The sequence below is a fragment of the Parasteatoda tepidariorum genome, chromosome 4, assembly GCF_043381705.1.
Source record: "Parasteatoda tepidariorum isolate YZ-2023 chromosome 4, CAS_Ptep_4.0, whole genome shotgun sequence".
Classification (NCBI taxonomy): Eukaryota; Metazoa; Arthropoda; class Arachnida; order Araneae; family Theridiidae; genus Parasteatoda; species Parasteatoda tepidariorum.
In genome coordinates, this window is record NC_092207.1 from 76,520,546 (window position 1) to 76,544,630 (window position 24,085).

At 29.7% G+C, this 24,085-nt stretch overlaps 1 protein-coding gene across 2 annotated transcripts in view; it reads right to left on the reverse strand.

The window, feature by feature from the left end:
• The window catches only part of LOC107437989 (uncharacterized), a 71,756-nt gene that overhangs the window by 14,973 nt on the left and 32,698 nt on the right, over positions 1-24,085 (reverse strand). For both annotated transcript variants that reach the window (XM_043041606.2, XM_043041605.2), the window contains exons 2-11: positions 20,247-20,481; positions 17,964-18,068; positions 15,783-15,903; positions 12,697-12,764; positions 11,845-11,920; positions 8,780-8,885; positions 7,338-7,422; positions 4,292-4,436; positions 3,082-3,144; positions 1,085-1,261 (exon numbers count right to left, since the gene is read on the reverse strand). In XM_043041606.2, the coding sequence (XP_042897540.1) occupies positions 1,085-1,261; positions 3,082-3,144; positions 4,292-4,436; positions 7,338-7,422; positions 8,780-8,885; positions 11,845-11,920; positions 12,697-12,764; positions 15,783-15,903; positions 17,964-18,068; positions 20,247-20,269 (969 nt within the window). In that variant the 5' untranslated portion in view covers positions 20,270-20,481. The remainder of the gene's footprint in view (positions 1-1,084; positions 1,262-3,081; positions 3,145-4,291; positions 4,437-7,337; positions 7,423-8,779; positions 8,886-11,844; positions 11,921-12,696; positions 12,765-15,782; positions 15,904-17,963; positions 18,069-20,246; positions 20,482-24,085) is intronic.

Sequence of the window (24,085 nt, forward strand, 5' to 3'; positions counted from 1 at the left end):
ATTATCATAGAGTTGAAACAATATTGTTGAGTATAGAATTAGAGCAACATTGTCTCCAGAATGTCTACATACCTCTCAGAGTAATGTTTTCAACCACAAGAACTATGGGACCCAGGCCAAGCCATGAAAAAGATCTCCATGACATCTTTTTTAGTTGGGTGTCTGGATACTTTTAGCCAGACATATAGGTTTTCTCTTATAAATACTTAATATTTCTGCCTATTTCAATGAGATTTAAGTTATATTATTATAATATTGTCCTGAGCACGGAGGTCCGTTTCGATTGGCGATGAATGAAACAATCCTTAAGACTCTAAAAATTTATCAGCAAAAACTTCTAGAAAACACAGCTATTTCTAACACTCAATACAGCTGAAAATTTTTATCTGATTTAACTTACGAATTTCGTATTTGCGTATTTCAAAGTTTTCGTTTTTAAACCATAAAACAATTTTGCATACTTTATTTTGCCATTTTATATGAGAGTATTTAGTTGCAACAAAGAAGGCACAAAAAAAATATTTTTTTGGATGTTTTAAAACTAAATTTTATTCATAAATAAATAATAAAAGTTGATGTTTGCGATGCGTCTCTAAACATGGTTTTTGAACGTGAGCCCCTGACCCTGAAGTCTTAAAAATCGTTTAAAATATAACATTTATAAAGAATGAAATAATATATCATTATTAAAATAGTACATTGTCAAAATATTGTATTAATTGCAAAAAACTCTCTTCCCCTATCATTTCTAATTTTCGAAATCGTTACTGAGATCATTGTTTATTGGTAAACAAATTGATTTTTACCCAAGCTATAAATATCGTGGTCAATAGCTTAGATGGCGCAGAAATATTGTTTTAAATTACAGTTAAATTACAGTAATTGTTTTAAATTACAGTTAAATTACAGTAATTGTTTTAAATTACAGTTATATTAAGTATTGAGTATAAATTTTTTTAGATAGATATTTTATATGGTCATTATTTCATATTCATAATACTTTATCACAATATATTATTACTAAAAGTAAAATTGAATCATAGTTTCGAATATATTTCAAACAAGCTAGTTTTCTTTTATTTACCTTTAGAACGACAAGGGCAGCAAGAAAAATGCAAATTATGTTAACTAGAGCTAAAGTAAGAGAAACAAGACCAAGAACTGCGCATTCTTTGTCCATTTCAATAAAATAATTGGTTTCATAATCCTCTGGTGGTACTAAAGACGGTTTCATAAGACGAAGTATGCCTTCCACTCGGACCTAAAGAAGAAATAAAATTTGGAACAAAAAAACAAAAACAAAAAACAATTAATAAATATAAATATCATGACCTGCCTTTGCTGTGTGAACTTTCTCTGTATTATTGAAGTGATTTTCATTTCTTGAACTGAATAATTTATTTGAATGCACAGATGATACGAATGATTTGCTTAACTTAGTTTAAATCCGCTAACGTCCATTAGTTCATTCATAGTTAAAAAAGTTCAGACGATTTTAAGAGAAAAATTTAACGCAAATGTCGAATCAGTTAGTTGTGAACTCGCACAGTTTCTGCAAGTATACTTTTTTTTAAATAAAAATATTGTTTGCTGATTGAAAGAAACTTTCTTACGAAATGCTTGCTTATTTATAACTTTCAATTCTGGTATTTCTTGAAGTGCGTGCTAAAATAATTCTTTCGATTAATATAAAATATCGTTTCAATCTTAATTATTTCGTTAATAAAATTAAATTTATTTTGACAAAAAATCGTTTGCCTTTCAGTTCTTATATCATTCTTTACACAAGAATCTTTTTGCAATAATGATAGCTATTCTCTTGTGAATGAATTTAGCGTGGAATCAAACTAACGTAAGTAAATTTTTACTATCAATTGTTTCTAATAACTTTTTAATCTTTCAAAAAAAATTAGCGAATATGATAAAAAAAATTTTCATTGGAACTTTTTTGTGTGGCTGAATTTCGTTTCAAAATCATTATTTTACGATATATGTATGATTTTTATCTTTTTATCTATTTTTCATTCACATTAATTTAGTTTCAATGATGTCTCCATTATTATTGAGTAAAAATCATGAATGTTGATAATTTATCAATATATATATATATCCATTTATTTATAAGCCGTTTTCATATACAACTGATATTTAGATTTAAAAAAATAAATATTCTCTGTTTTGTTTGATTCTTTTGCATTTGAACTGGTTATTATCATAAGATATCAAAAATTCTTGTATCAGTTTGAGAACATAGAAAGAGCAGCTTCTTTTTTGTTAAAAATTTTTGTTATCAGAATGAGGAACATTTCTGCTTATAGCCTTAAATTAATTAGGAAAGAAAAATAAGAATATTATTAAATAAATAAGCCCAAGAGTCTGAAGTAGTAAGATCTTACTTTATTAAAAAACTTTATTCATTTCAAAATTATAAAAATTGGAAATAACAGTCGACTTGTCTCAATAGCTCAAAAAACCAGGCTCCCATTTTCAAGACTTGCTAGGCGGAATGAGAAGAAACAAAAGTAATTTGAAATGTCACCAACGAAAATTAGAAAAATAAAGGTGAAAAACAAAGGCTTTGTTTGTTTCTTCTTTTTTTTTTTTTTTTGNTTTTTTTTTTTTTTTTTTTTTTTTTTTTTTTTTTTTTTTTTTTTTTTTTTTTTTTTTGTATTTACTGTTAGGCTTGCTGACTCTGTTTTGGTGAGAAACAAAGATTTCTCCTCTTTACTCTTCCATTTCAACTTCACGTTTTGAATTTCAAATCACTTCTGTTTCTTCTCATTCACGTGTGACAAGTCTTGAAAATGAGTACCTGTTTTTAAACGCTTAAAACATGTTAACTGCTGAAGCATGTTAACTGTTATTTCCACTTTGTTTATTTTTGAAGAGAATGATGTTTTTAATTAAACTCTATGTATATCATTAATGAAACTGTACATTACGTAACCTATATTTAAAAACAATTAAAAAATTTTAAAGTATCAGCAAATTTTAATTGACTATAACATACGAGAGCAAACAACAATAACAAATGCATTTTTACTGAAGTAGGAAATGGCTGAAGTAATTTTAAGTGCTTACGTATTCTGATGTTTCATCATGCGCTTTGATAGTTCTAACAGCAGCCATTCCCCATAACAGACCCTGAAAAGAAACATTTTTTTTTCATTTCAATCAAAGAACTATTAAAATCTTCTTGAAAGCAAAATTACCAAGTTATCTGTAGCGGGAACAAGGAGGGAAAAATTTTGGAAAAAATACCGAGCTGTGCGGTAATGGGGAAAAAAACAGCAAAATTTTGGTTTAATAACACTCGTGTTTTCGTTTTTCTTTGCTTTCTCATGTTGGTGGATCCTGGTAACGGGTGCCTGCTTTGACTTGAATGCTCTGAATAAGTTGACTTTTCAACCCTAACTTTTAAAACCAATGGTGTTTTAAAATTGACAAGTATCACTCTACATTGTATTTCACTAGATAGCTTTATAAATGCAAAACCCTGAAGCTTAATATCTCACAGTGATATTTCCCTTAGTATAGTGTTAAATTGAGGTAATAACTAATTGAGCTAGTAATTAATTATTATGAAAATAAAATAATCCCAAGAAACTAAAGTGGGTTTCACAAACGTTTCGGTATCCTTAACTCTAATGCTAAGGATATTCGATCTTCACAACGCATGCGCAGTATCGTTGTGCAAAATTTTTAATGAATAATAAATTTTTAATTAATGACTTCCAAGGTCAACAGTCTTAAATTTGATTGTGTAATGTTATGATTCAATTTCAATGGGAGTATGGTTCAATTTACCTCCTTTTTAAGAGTGTAGAAAATGTCAATGGCTATTGTTGTACAACATTGCACCAATTTTCGTGATTGTTAATTTGGAAATGAATGAAATGAATGAAACTGCCAAATATTTTCTCCCTGTAGCTTCGCTGATACTCCTTTTTCTACAACAAATCTAAAATTATATCTACAACACATACAACAGCTGCGATTTATTTATTGCATATGATCCTCCGATTTGATTTATATAAATTTCAATTTGAAATTTAAACCGTTACCATATTAATGTAAAAAGCATCGAACGAATAGACGTATATTTTGGTTTTATTAACCAGAATTGTGTTTTTTGTATTAGAATATTATTACCATGTACAGTACGGTAATTTAATCGAATTTTGTTCTTCCGAGTAATTAAGAAGAAGGAAGGTGGGAGAATTTTTACACCACTCTGCGCGAAATATTATCAAATACACAGTAATTAGGAATTCGTTTTTAGTAGTCTTACCGTGTTGATAGCAGGAGGTAAAAGGGATGCAGATATAGCAACACCCACCAGAGAACCCGCGTTGCCTCCTAAAACTGATAGTGCCACACCAGCTCCAGATGGTAAAGCAATAAGTACCCCAATCCATAGTCCTCTTTCTTGTCCCCTGCAATAATTAATTCGCGGGTCAAAATATAACATTTTAAACCATGCTAGAAACGAAGAAAGTACAAACAAAAAGTTGGATAAAAGAAAAATTAATCAAAGTATTAAAAAAAATCGGTATATTTAATTCGGTAAAATTATAATATTCTTTAAAAAAAACATTTTTGTTTGAACTACAATTGTTTGAGTGAGTAGTTTTGTTAAATTTGTGAATTAGTAAAATTGCGATATTTTGTTGAAGTTAAAAAAACGACTTTTTTATGTGTTTAAATGTGTTATTAATTTTCATTGATTAATTTCATTACAAATACATACAATTTTTGCACACTGATAGTGATTAAGGAGAAAATCTTTCTGACACTAAACATTACGATAAGCAACTAGTTTATTGTTCAAAATGCAGAAAAAAATGAATATACATACAAATATACTTTAGCTTTTGTATTTCAAATAAAAAATTAAATGACTTTGTTTTTTTACTTTGAGAATAAAAAGNTGATAGTGATTAAGGAGAAAAAAATCATTTTACTTTAACATTCGAATGAGAAGCATCTTTCTGACACTAAACATTACGATAAGCAACTAGTTTATTGTTCAAAATGCAGAAAAAAAATGAATATACAAATATACTTTAACTTTCGTATTTCAAATAAAAAATTAAATGACTTTGTTTTCTTACTTTGAGAATAAAAAGTTTCTTTTCAGCAAAAGTAAATCCCACATTCAGTCCGCTTTTTTTTTTGCTCTTTTTGCAAATGCATGGCGCTAACTGTCGAAACAACAAAGTCGAAAATAAATGGTACTAAAAAGTGATTATTTAAATGCTCGATCAGAAACTCGCATGTCATAGTTAAAATACAAGATTTTCAAAATCAGGAGGAAAAGCTTAACAATAGCTGCCTTTAACAAAAGAAGAAACGAAATGATTCAAATTTATCGCTCATGGGCTGCAATAGCGGCACAACTCAAAAAATCATGTTTTGAGATAAGTGGTTTTAAAAGTTTTCATTCCTAAGGAAAATGCATAAGAAATGCTTCAGTTTTCTTAAACGAAGATTACCTTCAAGTCGAATTATGAGTTGGCTAGTATTGCTGCTGAAAAGAATGTGTATTTTCATATTTACACCTGTTCTTAGTCCAAAAGTCGTGTTGTGCCACTATTGCAGCCCATGAACGTTATGGTAAAATTGGCACAAATAAAGCATGTAAAGAGTGATCAATTAACTCTCGAGTCGTAATATCATAATAAATGTATCAGGATTTTAGAAACCATATGGAAATCAATAGTTATAGGGGAAAAAAATATTAAAAAAATAAATAAACAAAAAAATTGACAAGTTTTGTAATAGGGGGAAAAACGTGTTGAAAAGTGATAACTAAAATTCGGAATTTGCGCATTGAAATATCGTATTAACAATATTGAGTTTTTTAAAACCATGCGGAATTTCATAGCAATAACCGTTGAAAAAGCGATCAAAATACAACATACATTTACAATAGAATCTGTGTAAATTAAAAGAATCAAAAAGTGCTAAATCGAATGTGCGATTCAAAATTTCCATAATATTTTTATTAAAAAAAAATCATTGTGTTCATATCTTTCGAAGGTCGCACATCAACAGTCTGCGGGCTGCAGGTTGTTCACTTAATTGTAAAACGCAAATGTTTCAAAAATTACATTTTGCAGCATATACAGCGATATTATGCATAAAAAAATAAGAAATATTAAAAATGAATTCTCTTCTGGATAATTATCGAGACGTTTAAAAAGTATACTGTAAAGAAGGGTTTCTTAAAACTACGTAAAAATGTGTCATATTAGCTTCGAAACAAATAATAGTCAAATTAAAAATCCCATACTTACAAAATCGAAGCAGCACATACTCATTTCTAAGCAAAATGCGTAATTTCAAAAGCTCTAACCACCATAGTTGTACACTCCAGTCCAGAGAGAGTTAGAAAGTTTTATAGGCCCCGTTTACATGAGCAATCTATTAATCCGGGGTAAAAGAAGGGTACAGGGATTTTACAGGGCAATGTATAATCGGTAAGAAAACCCGTTTACACGCAAAAGAATTTCAACCCCGGATTTTCAAACAACTTCCTCTACGTCATTGGTCACATGATAAATCGGAAGTAAGAAAATATATCAGCTGGCTTCTTTTCTTTTTTTCCCGCCATTATTTGAAACAAATTAAAATATTTTCACGTTCCGAGTTCCAAAACAAAACACATGGGCCCAGAACGTAAACAATCACGTGACTCGCAATGCATCTCGGGAAAGCGAGGTGAGCTTACCCTGCATATTTCCATCTCCTACTAGGAATTATTATACCCTTCTTTCAGTCCTTCAATTTTTCCCTGCGTAGGGGAAGAAGGGTAGAAAATGACGAAAATTCCAGCTTTTACCCCGCATTTTTGTGCATGTAAACGGGGCTAAATAGAGGCTGCCGAAACCGTACATCATGACATACATTCCACTCGCTTAAAAATTTTTAAGATATAGAGAAATAAGCAATTAAAATACGGGATTAAAATTACCGATTTCCTATTAAGACCATATTTTCTAAATTGCAACCCTTTGTACAATTGAAATCAAAAATTTATATGTCATTAAGATTTGTCATTTGTCATTGAGTTATACAATTATAGTGGTTAGAGCCTCCTAATACGAGCTCGGAGGTCCTTGGTTCGAATCTTGCCGGCAGCCAACGAACATCTCTTTCCATGTAACTTTTGAGACTGTGCATTTTGCTCAAAAATGAGTATGTGCAGTTTTGATTTTGAATACAAGTTTTCAAATTTTGACTAATTTGTTTCGAAGCTATTTTGACACACTTTTGCTCAGTTTTTAGAAATCCTTTTTTTACAGTGCACAATAGTTTAAAAGTATGTGACATACCTACTTATCATCTCAGGATTAGGCCATTGTCTGCTATTGTTCCAAACTCCATTTAACACTTGGCATACTATACCAATTGTAAAACCTATAGTATATGATTCAGAAGAAAATGGTTTAAATATACTCATAATTAGTTTATATAAGCATGGACATTACTGAGTTTACAAATTAGATTGCTAAAAAGAAATAAGCTTGCAAGCAGTTATTTAAAAATGAATTAATTTTATAATATTAGCAGCAGGAAGAAATAATAATAAATGAAATAAATAAATAAAATGGTAGGAAACATAAAGCTACCCGGTAGATATCTTTTCTTTTTTATTTATACCTTTCATAGGAACCACTTTGCCCGACATTGACAGGGTAACGAAAGCACCACCGCTAAGTCTATGAATTCTGTGAAATTCACACCACCTTGTGACAATTTCGCTGGTTTTCTCAGTCTACCGTATATACCGTATGTACTTTTGTTGTATCGATCATTTTAATAGTTGAGTAATTACATTATAAACATTGAAAAACAATTTTCATTGAAATGGAGCCTCATGTGATAATTTAAAACAATCGTGGATTTCCTATGTTAGACAAATCACAAAAATGTGGATTTAATTACGTTGACAAGAAATAGAAATGTGGTTCTACAGGGTGTCCCTAGACTATTGGGATGACAAACTTTTAGGAGAGGTAAATGGCATCATAATGATTCAGAATTGCGTAGCAACCCAAGGTTAGATGGATCATGGGAAAGTAGTAACTGAGATCAACTGAAGCATTTATCGGTAAAATACATTACGTGTGCTGTTGCAGATGATCGATGAAAATTTCACAAAAGATGTTCAAAGTTTCCACTATTGATAGTACATTGAGCCTTACATCGGCGGGCTATGGATTGGCGGACCAGCACAGATACACCTGGATTCTGTTAGATACCCGTATCAGCTAGTAACCATATCGATTTCGCAATTCGCTTGTGTTGCGTGCAAAGAACTTTTCTGTGCACCTCAAAGAAGGCAATCCATGTTGCTTAAATCAGGAGAGCATGGTGGCCAGGGAACCGGTCTTCTGACTAACACCACCTAGCGGGGACGTTTCCAACCATGAGATGCTAAGCAAATCTGAATCATTGTGTTGACCCTACCTCCCCTTAAAGTTTGTCCCAATAATCCTGGTATTAGAGTTTTTTACTGGTTAGATAGTAAAAACATTGAATGTTCTAACAAAAAACATTGAAAACTTGACCCTTCTTAAAGGAATATGTTAAAAATAAATATTAGTCATTTCTGTATAAGAAGGGGAATTACACAATATAAAATGTTTCCGCCTTACACTATTTTATACGCCCCCAATGAATTTAAATATAACTTCTACAGTTCACCACATATTTATTTTAAAAGGCTTGAAAAAAAAAAGAAAATGATTCGGTTAAAAATGTAAACAGTTACCTATTATTACGCAAAGAAACAATGATAATGTTTCTGTTTTTATTCCGAGATTCCGAAGAGCTCGGTCTCGTATTACTGCTCCGAATGTTCCAGCTAGAATAGGACCCTGCAATTAAACACATGAAAAATCATATTACGTACTACACTTTCAATCACGATATTTTTTAGTTGCAAAATACATCTCTTAGCATTGTGTTAAACGAAATAAATAGAGCTCTATAAATTATGTAAAAATATTTTTTAAGTAATGAATTCGGAAATTTCGGAATCGGCAGTTTTTCAAAAGGAATAGGAAATTTTTTTAAAATTCTGCAGCTAATTGTGAATGATTTTTTAAAAAAAAAAAAATAAATAAAAAAATTAATTTGAAAAATAATATACATTTTTCATTTTTATTCTCGTTTTAATTGCATTTTCTCAAAGATTACATTAAGATAAAAAAAAAAACAAGTTAATTTCACAGTAAAATACTCCGGATGAAATTAATTTTGCCGGTACTTTTAACCGTAAAATACATGTTTACTGTTTAATATTACTGAACAAAATATTCGATTTACCGTAAATTTGATAGTAACAATTACCGAAAAATGCTGAATCACTGCAATAAAATAAACATTACTGTAAAAATTATGCATAATATTTACTGTAATAATGGATTGAACGATAAAAACTATTTTTGCCGGTACTTTATACTGTAATTTGATACGGAATTCTTTGCCAGGCACAGTCATAGATAAGTTGCTGGATGCATCCTTAGAATTAAAAGGAAAATAAAGTAGCATGATAAAGAAACGATAATAACAAGTTTATTTGTTAAAATTAGTTATTTTACAGGAAGATAAAATTATGCGGATATTCAGAGAATATAATGCCAGTTGCGACAATCCTGATGCGGTTTTTCCACATTTTTGCAAAATTTGAAGAGCCTTAAAATTAACGTTTTAAGACACGTGAATTTATGATTTCAGTTATTAATTTCTTTAATCATTTACTGGCAAAAACTATTAAACTATTGCTTTAATTTTACTCTTTTTATTCCTAATAGAACTAAATATTTTTCTTCTTTCTAATTTAGTTGCATTGCTTAATCAAGTGGAACAAATAAAAAAAATTTCTCTTACTTAATCAATGTGCATCAAAAAGCTTGTACAAAACAAATTGCTCAAATGAAACAATTTTATCGGTTTAAATAAAAAGCGAAATTTTAGTGTAGGTTTTCGCGGTTTTCCTTTCCATGTAACGCAATGCGGTTTAGTTAAATCAAAACGTCCTTCACGTAGGCAAATTTCACACAATACTTAATCCAGGAGTTCCCTTGTCTTCTGGATTGGGTTCAAAATTGCAAGGCTACGGAGTTGAACATTAATAGACGTAAACAGAAAAAATTGAGTTGGCTGTTCAACGACGGTTATAAAATCAAACTGGTTTTAAAGTTTTCAATTTCGTTTATTCTAATAATGATTCTTAAGATTTTCATATAAATTTTTCCTTCTCTTAAATAGTAGTTAGCTACCCCTAACTTGTAATTAATATTTAGTCCACTTGCTTTCAGGCTAACCGTGGGAAATTTTAGTGTTTTTTCCCTCTATGTAGCGCAAAGGCTGGTTAGCTCCATCAAAAAGTCCCCCACGAAAGCAAATTTCTCCCAATACTTGATCCAGCAGTTCCCTTGTCTTCTGGATTAGGTTCAAAATTACAATGCTATGGAGTTAAAGATTAGTAGTCGCAAACCCGAAGAAGCCAAATGTTCAACGACTGTTATAAAATAAAAAATATATAATTAATATTTAGTGCTCTTGCTTTCAGGCTAACAGTGGGAAATTTTAGTGTTTTTCCTCTCCGTGTTACGCAAATGCAAGTTTGTTCCATCAAAAAGTCCTCCAGAAAGGCAAATTTGAACCAATACTTGATCCAGGAGTTCCCGTATCATCTGGATGATGTCCAAATTACGAGACGGAGTTGAACATTAGTCGCCATAACCAAAATTGGGTCGAATGTTCAACAACAGTTATAAAATAAAATTAAACTAATATTTGAGCCATGGTGGCTCAGGAGGTGGTTCTCGTCTCCCAATGAGGTAATTAAGGTTCGAATCCAATCGATGGCTATTCGATATGAATCCTGCACCCGACTCGCACTGCAAACAAAAGATATCCCCAGCAGTATACAGATCATGAGTTTAGAGTCTACTAACTGTTGGGCTAACCGTTGGAGGTTTTCGCGATTTTCCTTTGCTTGTAACGTAAAGGCGTATTATTTTCATCAAAAAGTCTTCCACAAAGAGTAGTTTTTCTCAATGCTTAATTTAGGAGCTTCCTTGCCATCTTGGTTGGGTTCAAAATTAAAGGGATACGGGAGTTGAACATTGATAGTTGTAAACTCAGAATTAGGTTAGCTGTTCCACGCCAGTTATAAAATGAAACATAACTAATATTTGAGCTGAGGTAGCTCAAGAGAGAGAGTGTTCGCCTCCCAAAAATTCACCCAGGTTTGATCCCAGCGGTGTCTGGCTGTTACGAATTCTGCTCCGGCTAGCAACGACCACAATACTCATGTGAAACATCGTCAGTGCTAGATGTATCATGAGTTTGAGTCTCCTTACCGTCGAGCTCATCTTGGAAGGGTTTCATGGGTTTTCCCTCTTTGTAACGCAAATGCTAGCTAGTTCCATCAAAAAGTCTTCCAAGGTTAGTTTGTCTCAATGCTTGATTTAGGATTTCCTGGGTTGGGTTAAAAATTACAAGGTTGCGGAGTTGAACATTGATAGTTGCAAACTCAGAATTGGGTCGGCTATTCAATGCCGGTTATAAAATAAAATAACCAATATTTCTGGAATATACAATTGGGTATTCATTGAATATCAATATGGAGCTCATAGTTTTTTTAATTAAAAATCGCCAAATTATTTTTTTACAGTATATTTACTTCGATCACTTCGATATTTAATTCATCAAGAAGTTATGTGTTAAATTTTTTTTACTTATTTGTTATTTATACATTATATTATTAATTTATGCATTGTACATGTGGTGTGCGCCATTGGGTACTCACCGTATAGTACTCACCATGATGGGTGAGATGAGCATGGACGCAACGATGATAACTGAACTGTTCTCAATTAGCCCCAGCGCAGCAATCATACTGAAAAGATTAAATGAACGAATTAAATCTAATATTTTTCTTTTGTGATGAATAAAATACTATATTTTTTACTGTATGTCTAGCATACAGACTTATAGTTATAATTAATTAAGTAGTTACTTAGTTATAATAAAATGTTATTAGTACATAGTTATAATAAAATGTTATAAATTTACATCCGTAGTTATGATAAGATACGTAGTTACGTAGCTATAATAAAATGTAATTAGTACGTAATTATAATAAAATGTTATTATAAATACGTAGTTATAACGAAATGTCATCATAAATTTTGCAAGCGTTTTTAAAAAAGTTTATTTTATGCTCATTTGCTCATTTTGTTTTATAAATGGATGATATTATCAATGTGTTCAGGCTTAATTTGATGTTATAGAAAAAGCTAAATCGAATGTATTGATTAAAAAATTTCAAGAAATATCAACTAGCAAAGGTAACTCAATGATGTTATCTATAATAACTTTTACCTCATATACTAATAATCTTAGTCTAACGTAAATTTCATTCCACTGTTAATAATACAAATAGAATTAAAGCTGTTTTGCACGCATTACAATATTTAATATTTTAAAAATAAAATAATACATTTTCAAACCAAAAACAAAAGTGTATTGACTTTTGAAAATAGATTTTTTAATTTCTATACTTCACAAATAGTTTTTTTCCTTCATAAAATTAATAAAAATTTATATATAGGTTAAGTAAAGTTACATTATAAAGTAGTTGTTATTAATCTAATATACAGAAATAAGGCTTACCTAGCTATTAAAACGAACATGATATAATCGAAACTAGGTACAGCACCCGCCTTAACACCATCCACTACCTAAGAGAAAAAAACAATAAAAAAACGAAAGAACCTTTTGCTATCATTATGTTAATTTTACATTTATAATATTTTATTGAATATTTCCATAAAATTTCAACTAAAAGCATTTAAAATATTGGATTTATAATGAAACTAATTAAAGTTTTGTCATAAAAGAGAATCACAAAAATGCTTGATATAAAAAACCATGAGCGCAAACATTTGAAACAGAAATCATTATTAAAATTAAGTTTTATAAAGGGGTGGCTAAAACCATTTATAGATATAAATGTGGCAAATTTGGGTAGTTTTTTAGTCAAGTAAAATATGTTTTTATTACGAATTGAGTAAATTTGTTTCCTTTTTTAAGTTTAGCCTAACAGCCTGATAAAAATTTTAGGTGGGTAAATTTCATGCTAGCTTAATGCAAATCTATTCAAAGCTGTTGGAATTAAATTATTCAGATTTATAGGGTGTTAAACAATTATGAACCATTTTTAAAATTAATGCAAAAATTATAGAATCATCAGCGAGAATTAAGATCAGAGATCAGTAGTTTTCAACCACTGAACCATGTCCAACAAGTGGGTTGTGGGAAGGTTGAGAAACTACTGATAAAATTTATAGGCTCCCATCTATTTTTGAACAATCACTCAATATGAAAAGCAAGGCTTTTTAAAAGTTCTTTTTATAATTATCCTTTTATTTAATATTCAAACAGTTTCATACTTAGCGAAATAAAAATATGAGTTATTGTATCTAAATTAGTAAGTTACATTCAATCTAATTTTTTTTAGTTTTTCTCCAAAAATACCAAAATTATTGTTTACCTAAATATTGAGCCAAAGTTAGGGGATCCTATAAATATAAATATATCATTAAAAAAGTCAGGAGGATACATTATACATTTTATACATATATTCACTGCTATACCTATTTTTCTGAAACCAAGCCTATTTATGCTTATGTTTCTTTCAAATAATATTTGTACAGGAAATTAATTTACAAAAATACAATTCGAATTTTCTTGGGATAGTTAAAACATCAAAATTTATTTATTCATTTATTTTTATTTATTTATTTGCAATTAAGGTAACGAGAGAGATATGAAGCAAAATATAAAGCCATTATAGTTAAACTAGGTGGCAGTGCGCTATCTATTTTTAAAATTATCGATTTAGTGTTGAAAATATTAATCAACTAATTTATGAATCTTTGAATAAAATCATTTAATTGTTTTTAAATGTTATCCTAATCTGTTATTTTCATAATTCAGGTTTATCACTTATTATTATTACTTTTTTTCTTCAATTTCAACTCTCTACTTCTCATGGATAAAACAATTAAATTTAATATTTGAAATTACTGATTCTGAAACATCTGTAAAAGTTTTAGTGAGTGTCTTAAGTTTGATTTTATTATTGGAAACAAAATTCATTTTACTGTCACTGAAGGTATAATTTTGTAAGAATGCGTCAGTGCTTATGGCGGGGAAGGGGGAGTTGATTGTACATAAATTGGGAACTTATAATCTAAATCATTTTTTTCCGATGCTCACTCCATTGACACTTGTCATTCAGGTATCAGTATGGCCGATTTACGAACGACCACTCTTCAAAGGCACCATATTAGGTGGGTCAACGTTGCTCCAACAGTAAGGACAGATAATACAGAGAATGAAAGAACATCAGCACCTTGCTTTCTGTTGTAAGATCAGCTTTCAGAGCACTACACAATCCCTTCGGAAAATCTAAATCATTGGTCTTAAAACTTTTTCTTCTTCTGAAACCGTTTCTGAGGAATCGGCGAATCCCTTTTGGAGTTGTTAGCAAGGGAAAAAAATATAATTTGGTAGAGCATTTGTTTTCCTGCTCTGCTTAATAGTTCACAACAGGAAACGTAAAGATAATAAATATCTTAGTATGAATATTTGTGAAATTAAAGTAATAGTTACAGCAAAATGAATATAAAATTAATTTAAAAAGAGGTTTTAGAAAACTCCTTATGGGAAATTTGTATTTGTTTAATGGAACATAGAAATTTAGCTTCATGTCTGAGTTTCCGTATGATCAGAAACTGAATTGAGAAAAAAAGTCTGTCAAAAAAAAGACAAGTCAGGATGGCGAAAATAAAAAGAGAAGAATTTCAAAATTTTCGAAGTTTAAAACATTCACTTACTTTTCTCTCTCTTAAGGTAACGGATTCTGTGATAACTGGTTTATAAAGCTATAGTTCTTATTACCCGCGCGTGAATTAAAAATACAGTGCTGAAAAGTAAAACTGAATAGAAAAAAAAATTTCTTACATCACAAAAATACTGTTCTAAGGTCGTATTTTATATAGATAATATAAACAAAAAGTGAAGTAGTAAATTAACATCAGTATTTAATGTACTGTGAGAAATTCGACTGTGCTGCATTTTTACATGCTCTTTACAACGTATTTCATTTGTTCTTTTGTATTTTCGGATATTATTCGACCCTTAGAGCTTGCTAAACTAGCTCCTATCTTTTGCAAATTGAAAGAGTAAAAAACTGTTATCATAAACCACAGATGTTATTACTTTTGGCACTCAAAAAAACTTAATTAAATCTCGATAAATTAATGTATATGAACATTTGAAACATCTTCAATATTTTTAGATATATTTAGTATGTACTAAATATGCGCATTATGTTAAAAAAAAAAAAAAAAAAAAAAAAAAAAAAACATAAACAGGAAGAAAAAGTCAGTAAGATCTTACAGATAAATAAAATCTTCAATATTCAATTAAAAAATTTCCTGCTTTGTTAAAAAAAAATGCAATAACATTAGAACCATTAGCGAGTTTGAGTTAAGTTGAATACAGCACGTGTTGGGACATTTTTTTTTGTTGGCATATGTACTATTATTGATGTTCATTTTTCGGTGAATGCTATTCTTTGTATGTTAATTCTATAATTTGTTTCATGCATCTCAGTAATTGTAACTCTGTAAAAGAATATTAAATTATTAGAAAAAAAATTTCTAGTAATAATGAAGAGCATATTTAATTACCTGGGCAACTGTAAGTCTAGCGGTTACTGTTTGAAGGAATTTTCGTTGCATGTCCTTAAAGCTTCTGAAAGCCTTTTTGACTTCGCTTTTTGTCTTCGAAATTGTTGAAGATTCACTTTCGCTATAAATACAATGGCAATGCAAAAAAATTAAAAATAATAATAACAATATATGATTTGAAAATATATCAAAAGCATACTTCTGATTTCCTAACATAATCATGCATCTAGAATAAATTTTTGAATCGGTAAATAAATAATAAATTTTCAAGCAATTTCGAGTAGGACAGAGACGTTGACTTGTCTGAAATAATTGTCCTTGTAACTATATAACTTTGATGCCTGGGGCTAGGAGACCTTCCATCCTTACACTTGTAATACTTCAATTGCAAACAGATTTTTTTGACGTCTTTAAAAATGTTTTAAGGTAAAAAGTAAAAACAATTGAGCGACCTTGATTTTTTTAAACAGTTGGCCCAGATTATTATTTTTCTTCTATCTAAGAGTCTATTCCATTATCTTACGTAAAACTTATTTTAATAGCACGAGAAAAATTTTAATTTATGTCATTGGCTTCAATATTGTGAAGATGGTGAAAAAAAAAGTCGACAAGTTTTAAGGGTTAAGAAATTCACATTACGAGTCATTAAGGTCTAACGAATCTTGAGAATGGGCCCCTATTTTTGAGCCCTCAAAAGAAGTCAATTTTTATTACCATGTTCATATTTTTTGAAACGAATATTTCGTGCCTGCAAAAATAGGCATTCATTCTCAAGATTCGCCAAACGTGAAAGAGGAAAACAGAAGTGATTTGAAACTGAAAATGTATGGTAATCAACTTAAAATGGAAGACAAATGGGGAAAACAAATCTAGAAATATCTTGCCAGTGTAGTCTTGGCTACATCGGACAAACCGGACGCGCTTTAAAATTTAAACTAAAAGAACAATATAGGTATGTTGATTATCAAAAATTTGATAAATCATCTATTTCCGTACATTGTTGAAACCTTGAGCATACATTTAACTCCGTTAACACCATAATTCTTTCCACCCTTTTCTCATCCTCTCATCTTTATAAGTTTTGGCATGTCTGTTGGCATCAGTATATGTTCGAGATGGTATGTTTAAAATGGAGCGTCATTTCAAGGTGCGCCAGTTCTACAGACGTCGGGCTGAAACTTTGAACAGCTCCTGTAGTAATAATATTAGTCATAAATGCGTACCATGTGATGAAATACAGTAAAAATAAAATGATGTGGATTGAGTTTTGTTTGCTGTTTTTGTAGATTTCCTACAATTTACCCTCCTCTCCGGAATAGTAGCTCAGGAATAACGCTTGCAACCCCATGATCCTGAGCAATTTTTTAATAATTTTGTCCAGGATTTTTTTCGCAGATGTCTGTATTTTAAAATTTATGCTTTTTTGTCAAAAAAGTTTCCCGTCAGGTTGAATAAATTAATTTTTTTAATACACTCCAATCTTATATTTTCCTGTATTCCAAAATATGATTAATTTCGTTACACAGGGGTCAAACTTACAAGGCAGGTATCCGAAATAAATAAAACTGAATTTTTTATGCAGTTAGTTATTTTGTTCAAAAAACAAAATAAATAAAGCAGGTTTTTTTTTTTTTTTTGCTTCAGATGGGGAGAGAGATCATGGTTTCGTTTGATTTTGGTTAAGGATAGCGCTATTTCTCAATCTAAAATTAAAAATCTAAGTAACTAACTAACTATATATATATAAACTCAACCCGATTGACCACTAGTACATAGGGGATTGACCACTGGTACAATCTTGTACCTTCCTTGTCGGATCAGTACAACCTGAAATGTTATTCTCATAGCTGCCAACTTTACCGCAGTTCTGAAATAATTTTCTTAGTCAACATTAGCATTTTGGGGTATTAAAGTTAAAGATTAAAGTTTCAAAAAAATATCTTTTAAACTACCACAACAGATCAATAATTTAAAAAAATATGCAGGTAAGATCTCTTTGTTGGCTAATTATGCTTATATACGACTTAATAGTTTTCTTTTTAGAAAATTCTTCCAAACCTAATTATTGCTTTATTACCCTTTTGTTAAATCTTTTTCAACGACATAATAAGTTGGTAGGTATGTATACTGAATAATACTTAAGTATTTTATAATTTTTATACATTTTGATATTGTTAATACCTTTTCTTTTCTTCATCGCAAATAAATTGTAGCTTTCTTTCGTCTTCTTTTGAGCTATTTGTTGAGTTTTCCTCATCTTGCAGCCAATAGGTACATGGCAGAACACTAAAAAAGTAATAATTCATGATGTTTACTTTATTTTTTGTACCTTAATAAACAATGCATATAAAAAAAATAATTATTAAGTTTAACACAAATTTTTTTATACGTAATTGAGGATCTGTTGCATTAAAGTTAATCAACTTTGAATTTCGAGAGAATACATTGCCTGTTTAGCTACATTTCTCTTGGAAAAAAAATAACTCATGTTCAACAGTAACAAAAGGCTAATACACTTGGGAAACAAATTTTAAAAATGAAGCTTTGGTGTTGCGGAAATGTTTACTTTATAAAACCTATTTTACTTGAAAGAAAGATGAGCAATTGACTCGCTTTTCGCAAAAAACATTTTTTAATTTCATGTTAACGAAAGTGACTTTATTTGATATGTATTACTGCTCATGTTATCGCCTTATATTATGATACTTTTACTAATATTAAAAACTAACCACTTTATTAATGATTTTTCAAGCACACACAAACTGGATCAAATGCATTTAATTTGAGGGTGGTTTAACTCACAGGAATTGAAATTGTTATTGAAACGTATATAATAACAAAGTATCTAAAACAAATTAATGGCAATAATTGTGTTTAAAACAATAATTTTAAACCATTGTATCATGAAATAAAAAATCAAAATATGCTTGCTTATTTAAAAAGCTCGTAAGCAGTTAAATAAATTATTAAAAAAATGCCACTACGAAAGAAGAGCAGTTTCTGAACAACTAAAAAAAAACCTCACATCTATCTCTTTTTTTGTGGCAATTTATTAAGTTTTTCAGTTTATTGTTGTTAAGTTTTTAAATTTTATCTATGCGTCATTGAATCATTCAGTTGAGAAACAAAATAAGAATGCAAATTTAGAAAGTTGTCAGCAAATATATTAGTTATCAAAGCATACCAACAGAAGGGACGGGCAGTAGCATAGCCCGTTACCATTTGTAGCTAACGAAGTTAAAATTAAATCACATCTCAAGCCTGCATTGTAAAAAATTCGAGTGCATCATTCCTAAAATCCATATTTACAGTTAAACGTTTACAGCAATATTTATTTAAGCAGAGTGATTCAGGGATATTACGGTAGTTATCACTGAAAAAATTGCACTGTAAGAATTTTCATTCTAAAACAATGGTAAAATAACCGGCGGCTGTCTGTCCATCCGCTTAACCGTAAAGTTTGCGGTATAAAAACGTTTTTACCTTTACTGTTTTGAAACCGTTTGCAACTAGTATGGTTATAAAACCATGAATACGAAACTGTATGGTTATAAAACCAAGAATACAGAACTGTATGGGTTTTTAACCATTTACAAATAGCATAGTTTCAAAAAAAGACAAAAAAGACATTTAACTGTGTATGGGAGCTAGGCTTTCCATTAGGTAATGAGACAGAAATTGGGGAGTGCAGGGCATTGGAAATTCTTCATGTGTTGAGGGAATGGATGAAATATTGATCTGCCAACACTGGGACTCGAGCCCCACTTTTATCTGTTATGAGCCTAACAAATTAGCTCTCTCGTTTATAATATGTATACAGTTGCAACAAGAAATAAAGTGGCTTCATTAGTTGGGCCCAGTCAGTGCGATAAAATTCTGTTTTTTTTTTATTGTTTTTTTTTAAACCGTATTAAGTGAAAGCAATTCATAAACGGTTTATCTCACAGTTAACAATTTGATTACCATCTTATTTATGATTATTTGAATGCTTTGTTTGAATATGGTAAAAGGACAATTAAATAAATTATAATTTAATAATTTTTTCCAAAAAATTACAAGCAATGTGCGGTATATCAGATTTTTTTTCTTTTTTTTTCGTTTCGTAACCTGTTTCCCCAAAATTGACTTGGCGGTCGAAAAGTACCAACACCTTAGGTGCCAGTACCTTTTACCATAATTTGATCCTGAAGTTTTTACTGAGTGGACTGTTTGTAAACGAAAACTAAGATTTTATATAACTTGAGCACTAAATCGTATAATATAGTTTACGCGATAAACTATGCATACTATGTTTTAAACAAATATACCTGTCTCTTTTTTTTCTATATTTTAAATTTTTCAGTTTATTCCCGTTTGTTAAGTTTTGAACTTTTATCGGTGTATCATTGTATCAAAAAATTAAATAAAAATATATATAATTAATAAATTACAAGCTGAGAAGTTATCTAAAAAAAAAATACCAACACAAGAGAAGAACTTCTGCACATTCCAATACCATTTGTAGCTAAAGAGGTTAGAATTAAATCACACGGTAAGCCTGGGCTGCATGTAAATGACACCTGAAAATAAGGAGTTTAAACAAAATAATGAATGACTATTCATAATAAGTTTAATATAAGTTATTTAATAAGCTATTATAAAGTCTGGCTGCATGTAAATGACACCTGAAAATAAGGAGTTCAAACAAAATAATGAATAACTATTCATCATAAGTTTAATATAAGTTATTTAATAAGCTATTATAAAGTAATAATAATAAGTTATTTAAAAATGTTTGAATATGCTTAATGCTATAAAGTATATAAATCTTAGAAAATGTAATACTTATTATTCTTAAAGTTATGAAATGTGATATTTAAGGAAATTGGATTAGAAATAAACAACTTCTTTAAAGCTCGATATCTTAGGAACTATTGTATCGACTTTATTCAAATTTTGAATTATCCTTACATAATTACTTTTTTTTAAATGATGCAAAAAATTAAAATTTGCGCACCTTACAATTCAGCTTTATATGAAATAATAATTAATGTTAATTAATGAAATAATAAAAGAATAATGAGTACTAAAAATGATTTTTCGTACGCAATTCTGTTTAAATAAATGAATTTTATAATTGTGTACACAAAATGTTTGATTTACTAAATAATTTGCGAAAAGTAAAATTAGCATTAAGGAGTCTAAACTTGAACAGCTTTCCTGACCAAACAAATGGGGACCATATTTCCCAGATTGCGGCTCTCACCTAAATTTTGAGAGTCGAAGGTCGGAAGTCTAAATCAGTCAAAAAAAGGTATGTTTATACAGAAAAAGTGTGCCTTTTTTTGTCTGATATTAAAATATTGTCTGCATTAATTGATTAGCATGTGTGAGGTCATCCATTCAAATAACTAAAATTGAGTCCTAAATACGTAAAAATCCGATTATTAGAACAAAAGTTTTTTTTTCCTTTTTGCGCACTATACTTAACTCATTATAATGAGTTCCCATCTTCAACCAAAATTGCTTAATAAGGACCCTCAACCGGTATCATACTTCCATTGGAAAAGGAATCAATTTATCATAATGCAAACATGACGATTTCGTTTTTTAATTAAATGTGTCTAAATAAGAAACAAGATTCAATTCAATACATTTCAATGATGTATAATCATTAAGAAATATTGCAAAAAGAGCTAATATTTTTGCTCATTAAAATAATTCTACCGAAAAACCAATTAAAAGACAATTTTCAGTGAAAATATGTTTTGCACATTTTCCCGAACTGTTTAATAAATGAATGTGCAAACACACAAAAATTCACGTGATTTATTTTTGCAAATATCCGGAATAGAAAGAATTAAACAGATAAGAAAACAAGAGTACCTTCCTAAAATTCTTTCCAGAGACAGTTTTATTGCTAAATAGATAAGTTTCTTAAGTATTTCAACTCACAGTTACAACATATTCTTTGAAAGAAGTTTTATTGTATTTTCATCTTTACACACCTGTTTGCGGATTCTTACTTATTACATTCTTTACCTAAAAACTTAAGATAAGAGTACGAGCAATGTGATAAATAAAAATAAGTATTAATTTTGCATTAACCATTCTTTTTTATCAACATTACTTATTTTAATACTTATTTTTGCAATTATATTTTTACACAAATCATACTTATTTTTTTTCACAAGCTATCTGCTGAAACAAATTCAGGATTCAGTGAGATTATAATCTACAAATCTGATCATATAATCATTTATTTACTACTTATTATTTGCTTACACCATATAATATGCACTATTTAAAATACAGAAATGTTTCAGAATTTTATCAACAAATTCATAAGAGAATAAAAAGGATAAAAACTTTCAATAAAATATGGATTTGGTGGCTTGTAAACCATGTACACAGGACGAAATCACGAAAAACGTATGCATGTTCTGAATCTATTGGAGATGAAATTAAAGAGCAATTGAGTCTTGTCATCAGCTGTTTTTCGAAGACGACTCAGTAGTCGCATGAAATGTTGCTTTTTAGCTAAAAATAAACTATTTTCGCAACTGCTATGAGTTCGCAACAATTACTTGTGACTGTTATGTTTAATGATGTGTTTAAGTTTAGCCTATCGTTAGCCAGCGCCCTCGTTGCTTATTTTGAAAATGGCGCGAAACGTCAATATGGTGAGATGCTACAGTTATGAGAAAATGAAAAGCGTTTGAGGTCTAAATTTTTCAATATTTAAACACTTACTCCAGTGTTGTATCTGGGCTCATAAAAATTTGCAAAAAATTAAAATGAGCCACTGATTTTGATAATTCTCTTTTAGATGGAAAAATTTCAGCTACCTGGTGATTTTTAAAAAGAGTTTAATAATTTTTAAAATAGTTTAGGTATTTTAAAATCCTAATTCTCTACAGCAAGATGGCCTATACAGTTTAGAATCATAGCTTTGCTCTTCAATTCATTTTTATCACTTCAACGTTCTTGCCTTTTATCACCACACGGAATTTAATGTTCAAATTTTAGTACCACCTATGCATAACCACTCAGCAATATCAATACACCTATTGCCTTTTTTAAATTTGCGTAGCAAATATTTAAAGTAATAATTAATTACCCGGATATCATCTTTTGTTCAAGCAAAGAAGCCCATTTCATTTTCATAATTTTGCATGTACAAAATTTTTTATTCAAATCTTCATGAAATCAACGTAATTAACTCCGATTAGAATCAATCACCATCCTACGCAGTCAAGGTACTTTATCCATTAGTTTGTCCAAAATTTCAGTTTCATTGTTATTCCGATTACATTGAATCATGCTCACCCCAGAGATGATTTCGGCTAGTAATATACGTATTTGTAACTACATGTTTAACATATTTATACACATATATTTAAAACTCTGATGCATTTGTCCCAATAATTCATTTCACATCATGCAAATTTTGTATAATACGATAGTGTGGAATCTCCCAGTAGAGAATATAATATATACCAAATTAGACTGTAATTTTTTCTTCAAAGTACTATCTTTTTCTAAAACACTGCAAGGACATTGTTCGAGCCACAAACTCTATTTTAAGGAATTTGTAGCCTATCGACCTTATAAATGATTTCATTGGTTATGAAAGTTTTCTATGTTTTCATGTTATAAAATGTAATGTTCTTTAACACAAAGTTTAATTGTTCAGACTGAAATCAAATAGACAAATACTGTAATGCTTCAAATCCGGAACAATTCAAAATACAAAATAAACAACAATTTCAAGATTATTGCTTACATCGGAAAGCACAACAATACGAATTTAGCCTTCGGAAAGAAAAGACTGTTTATATGGCGTTCCTGTTTTGATATTTTGTTTATTTTTATGCATTCAATTCTTTTTTTTTTCTTTTTTTTTTGCGAAAAGAAGGAAAAGAATAAAATTGAAAGTGAAGTGTGTTTGACGTACAGCGCAAAGAAAAGAAGAAAGGAGTATCTTAATATCTATTGATCTAATGATCGGATTGTCATACACTCTGAGATACTATCTTAATGGTTCTAAAGGGTAGACCTTGAATATGTTAATTAATTTGTAAAAACTTCGCTTTAAATTACGAAATTAGGCACAAAAACGTACTATATTTAAATGAACGTATCTATTTTTTTCCTTTTTTTTGCATTTGATTTTTTGACTCTCAAAACATAGGGATGACAGCAATACAGAAATGGAGTTCAAATTAATATATCATGAGAACGATAGAAAGTTAGGGCTCCTCAATGTTAATTCCACTTTTTACATATTTCGAATAGCGTTTTATCTCTCGAACAATGTGAAA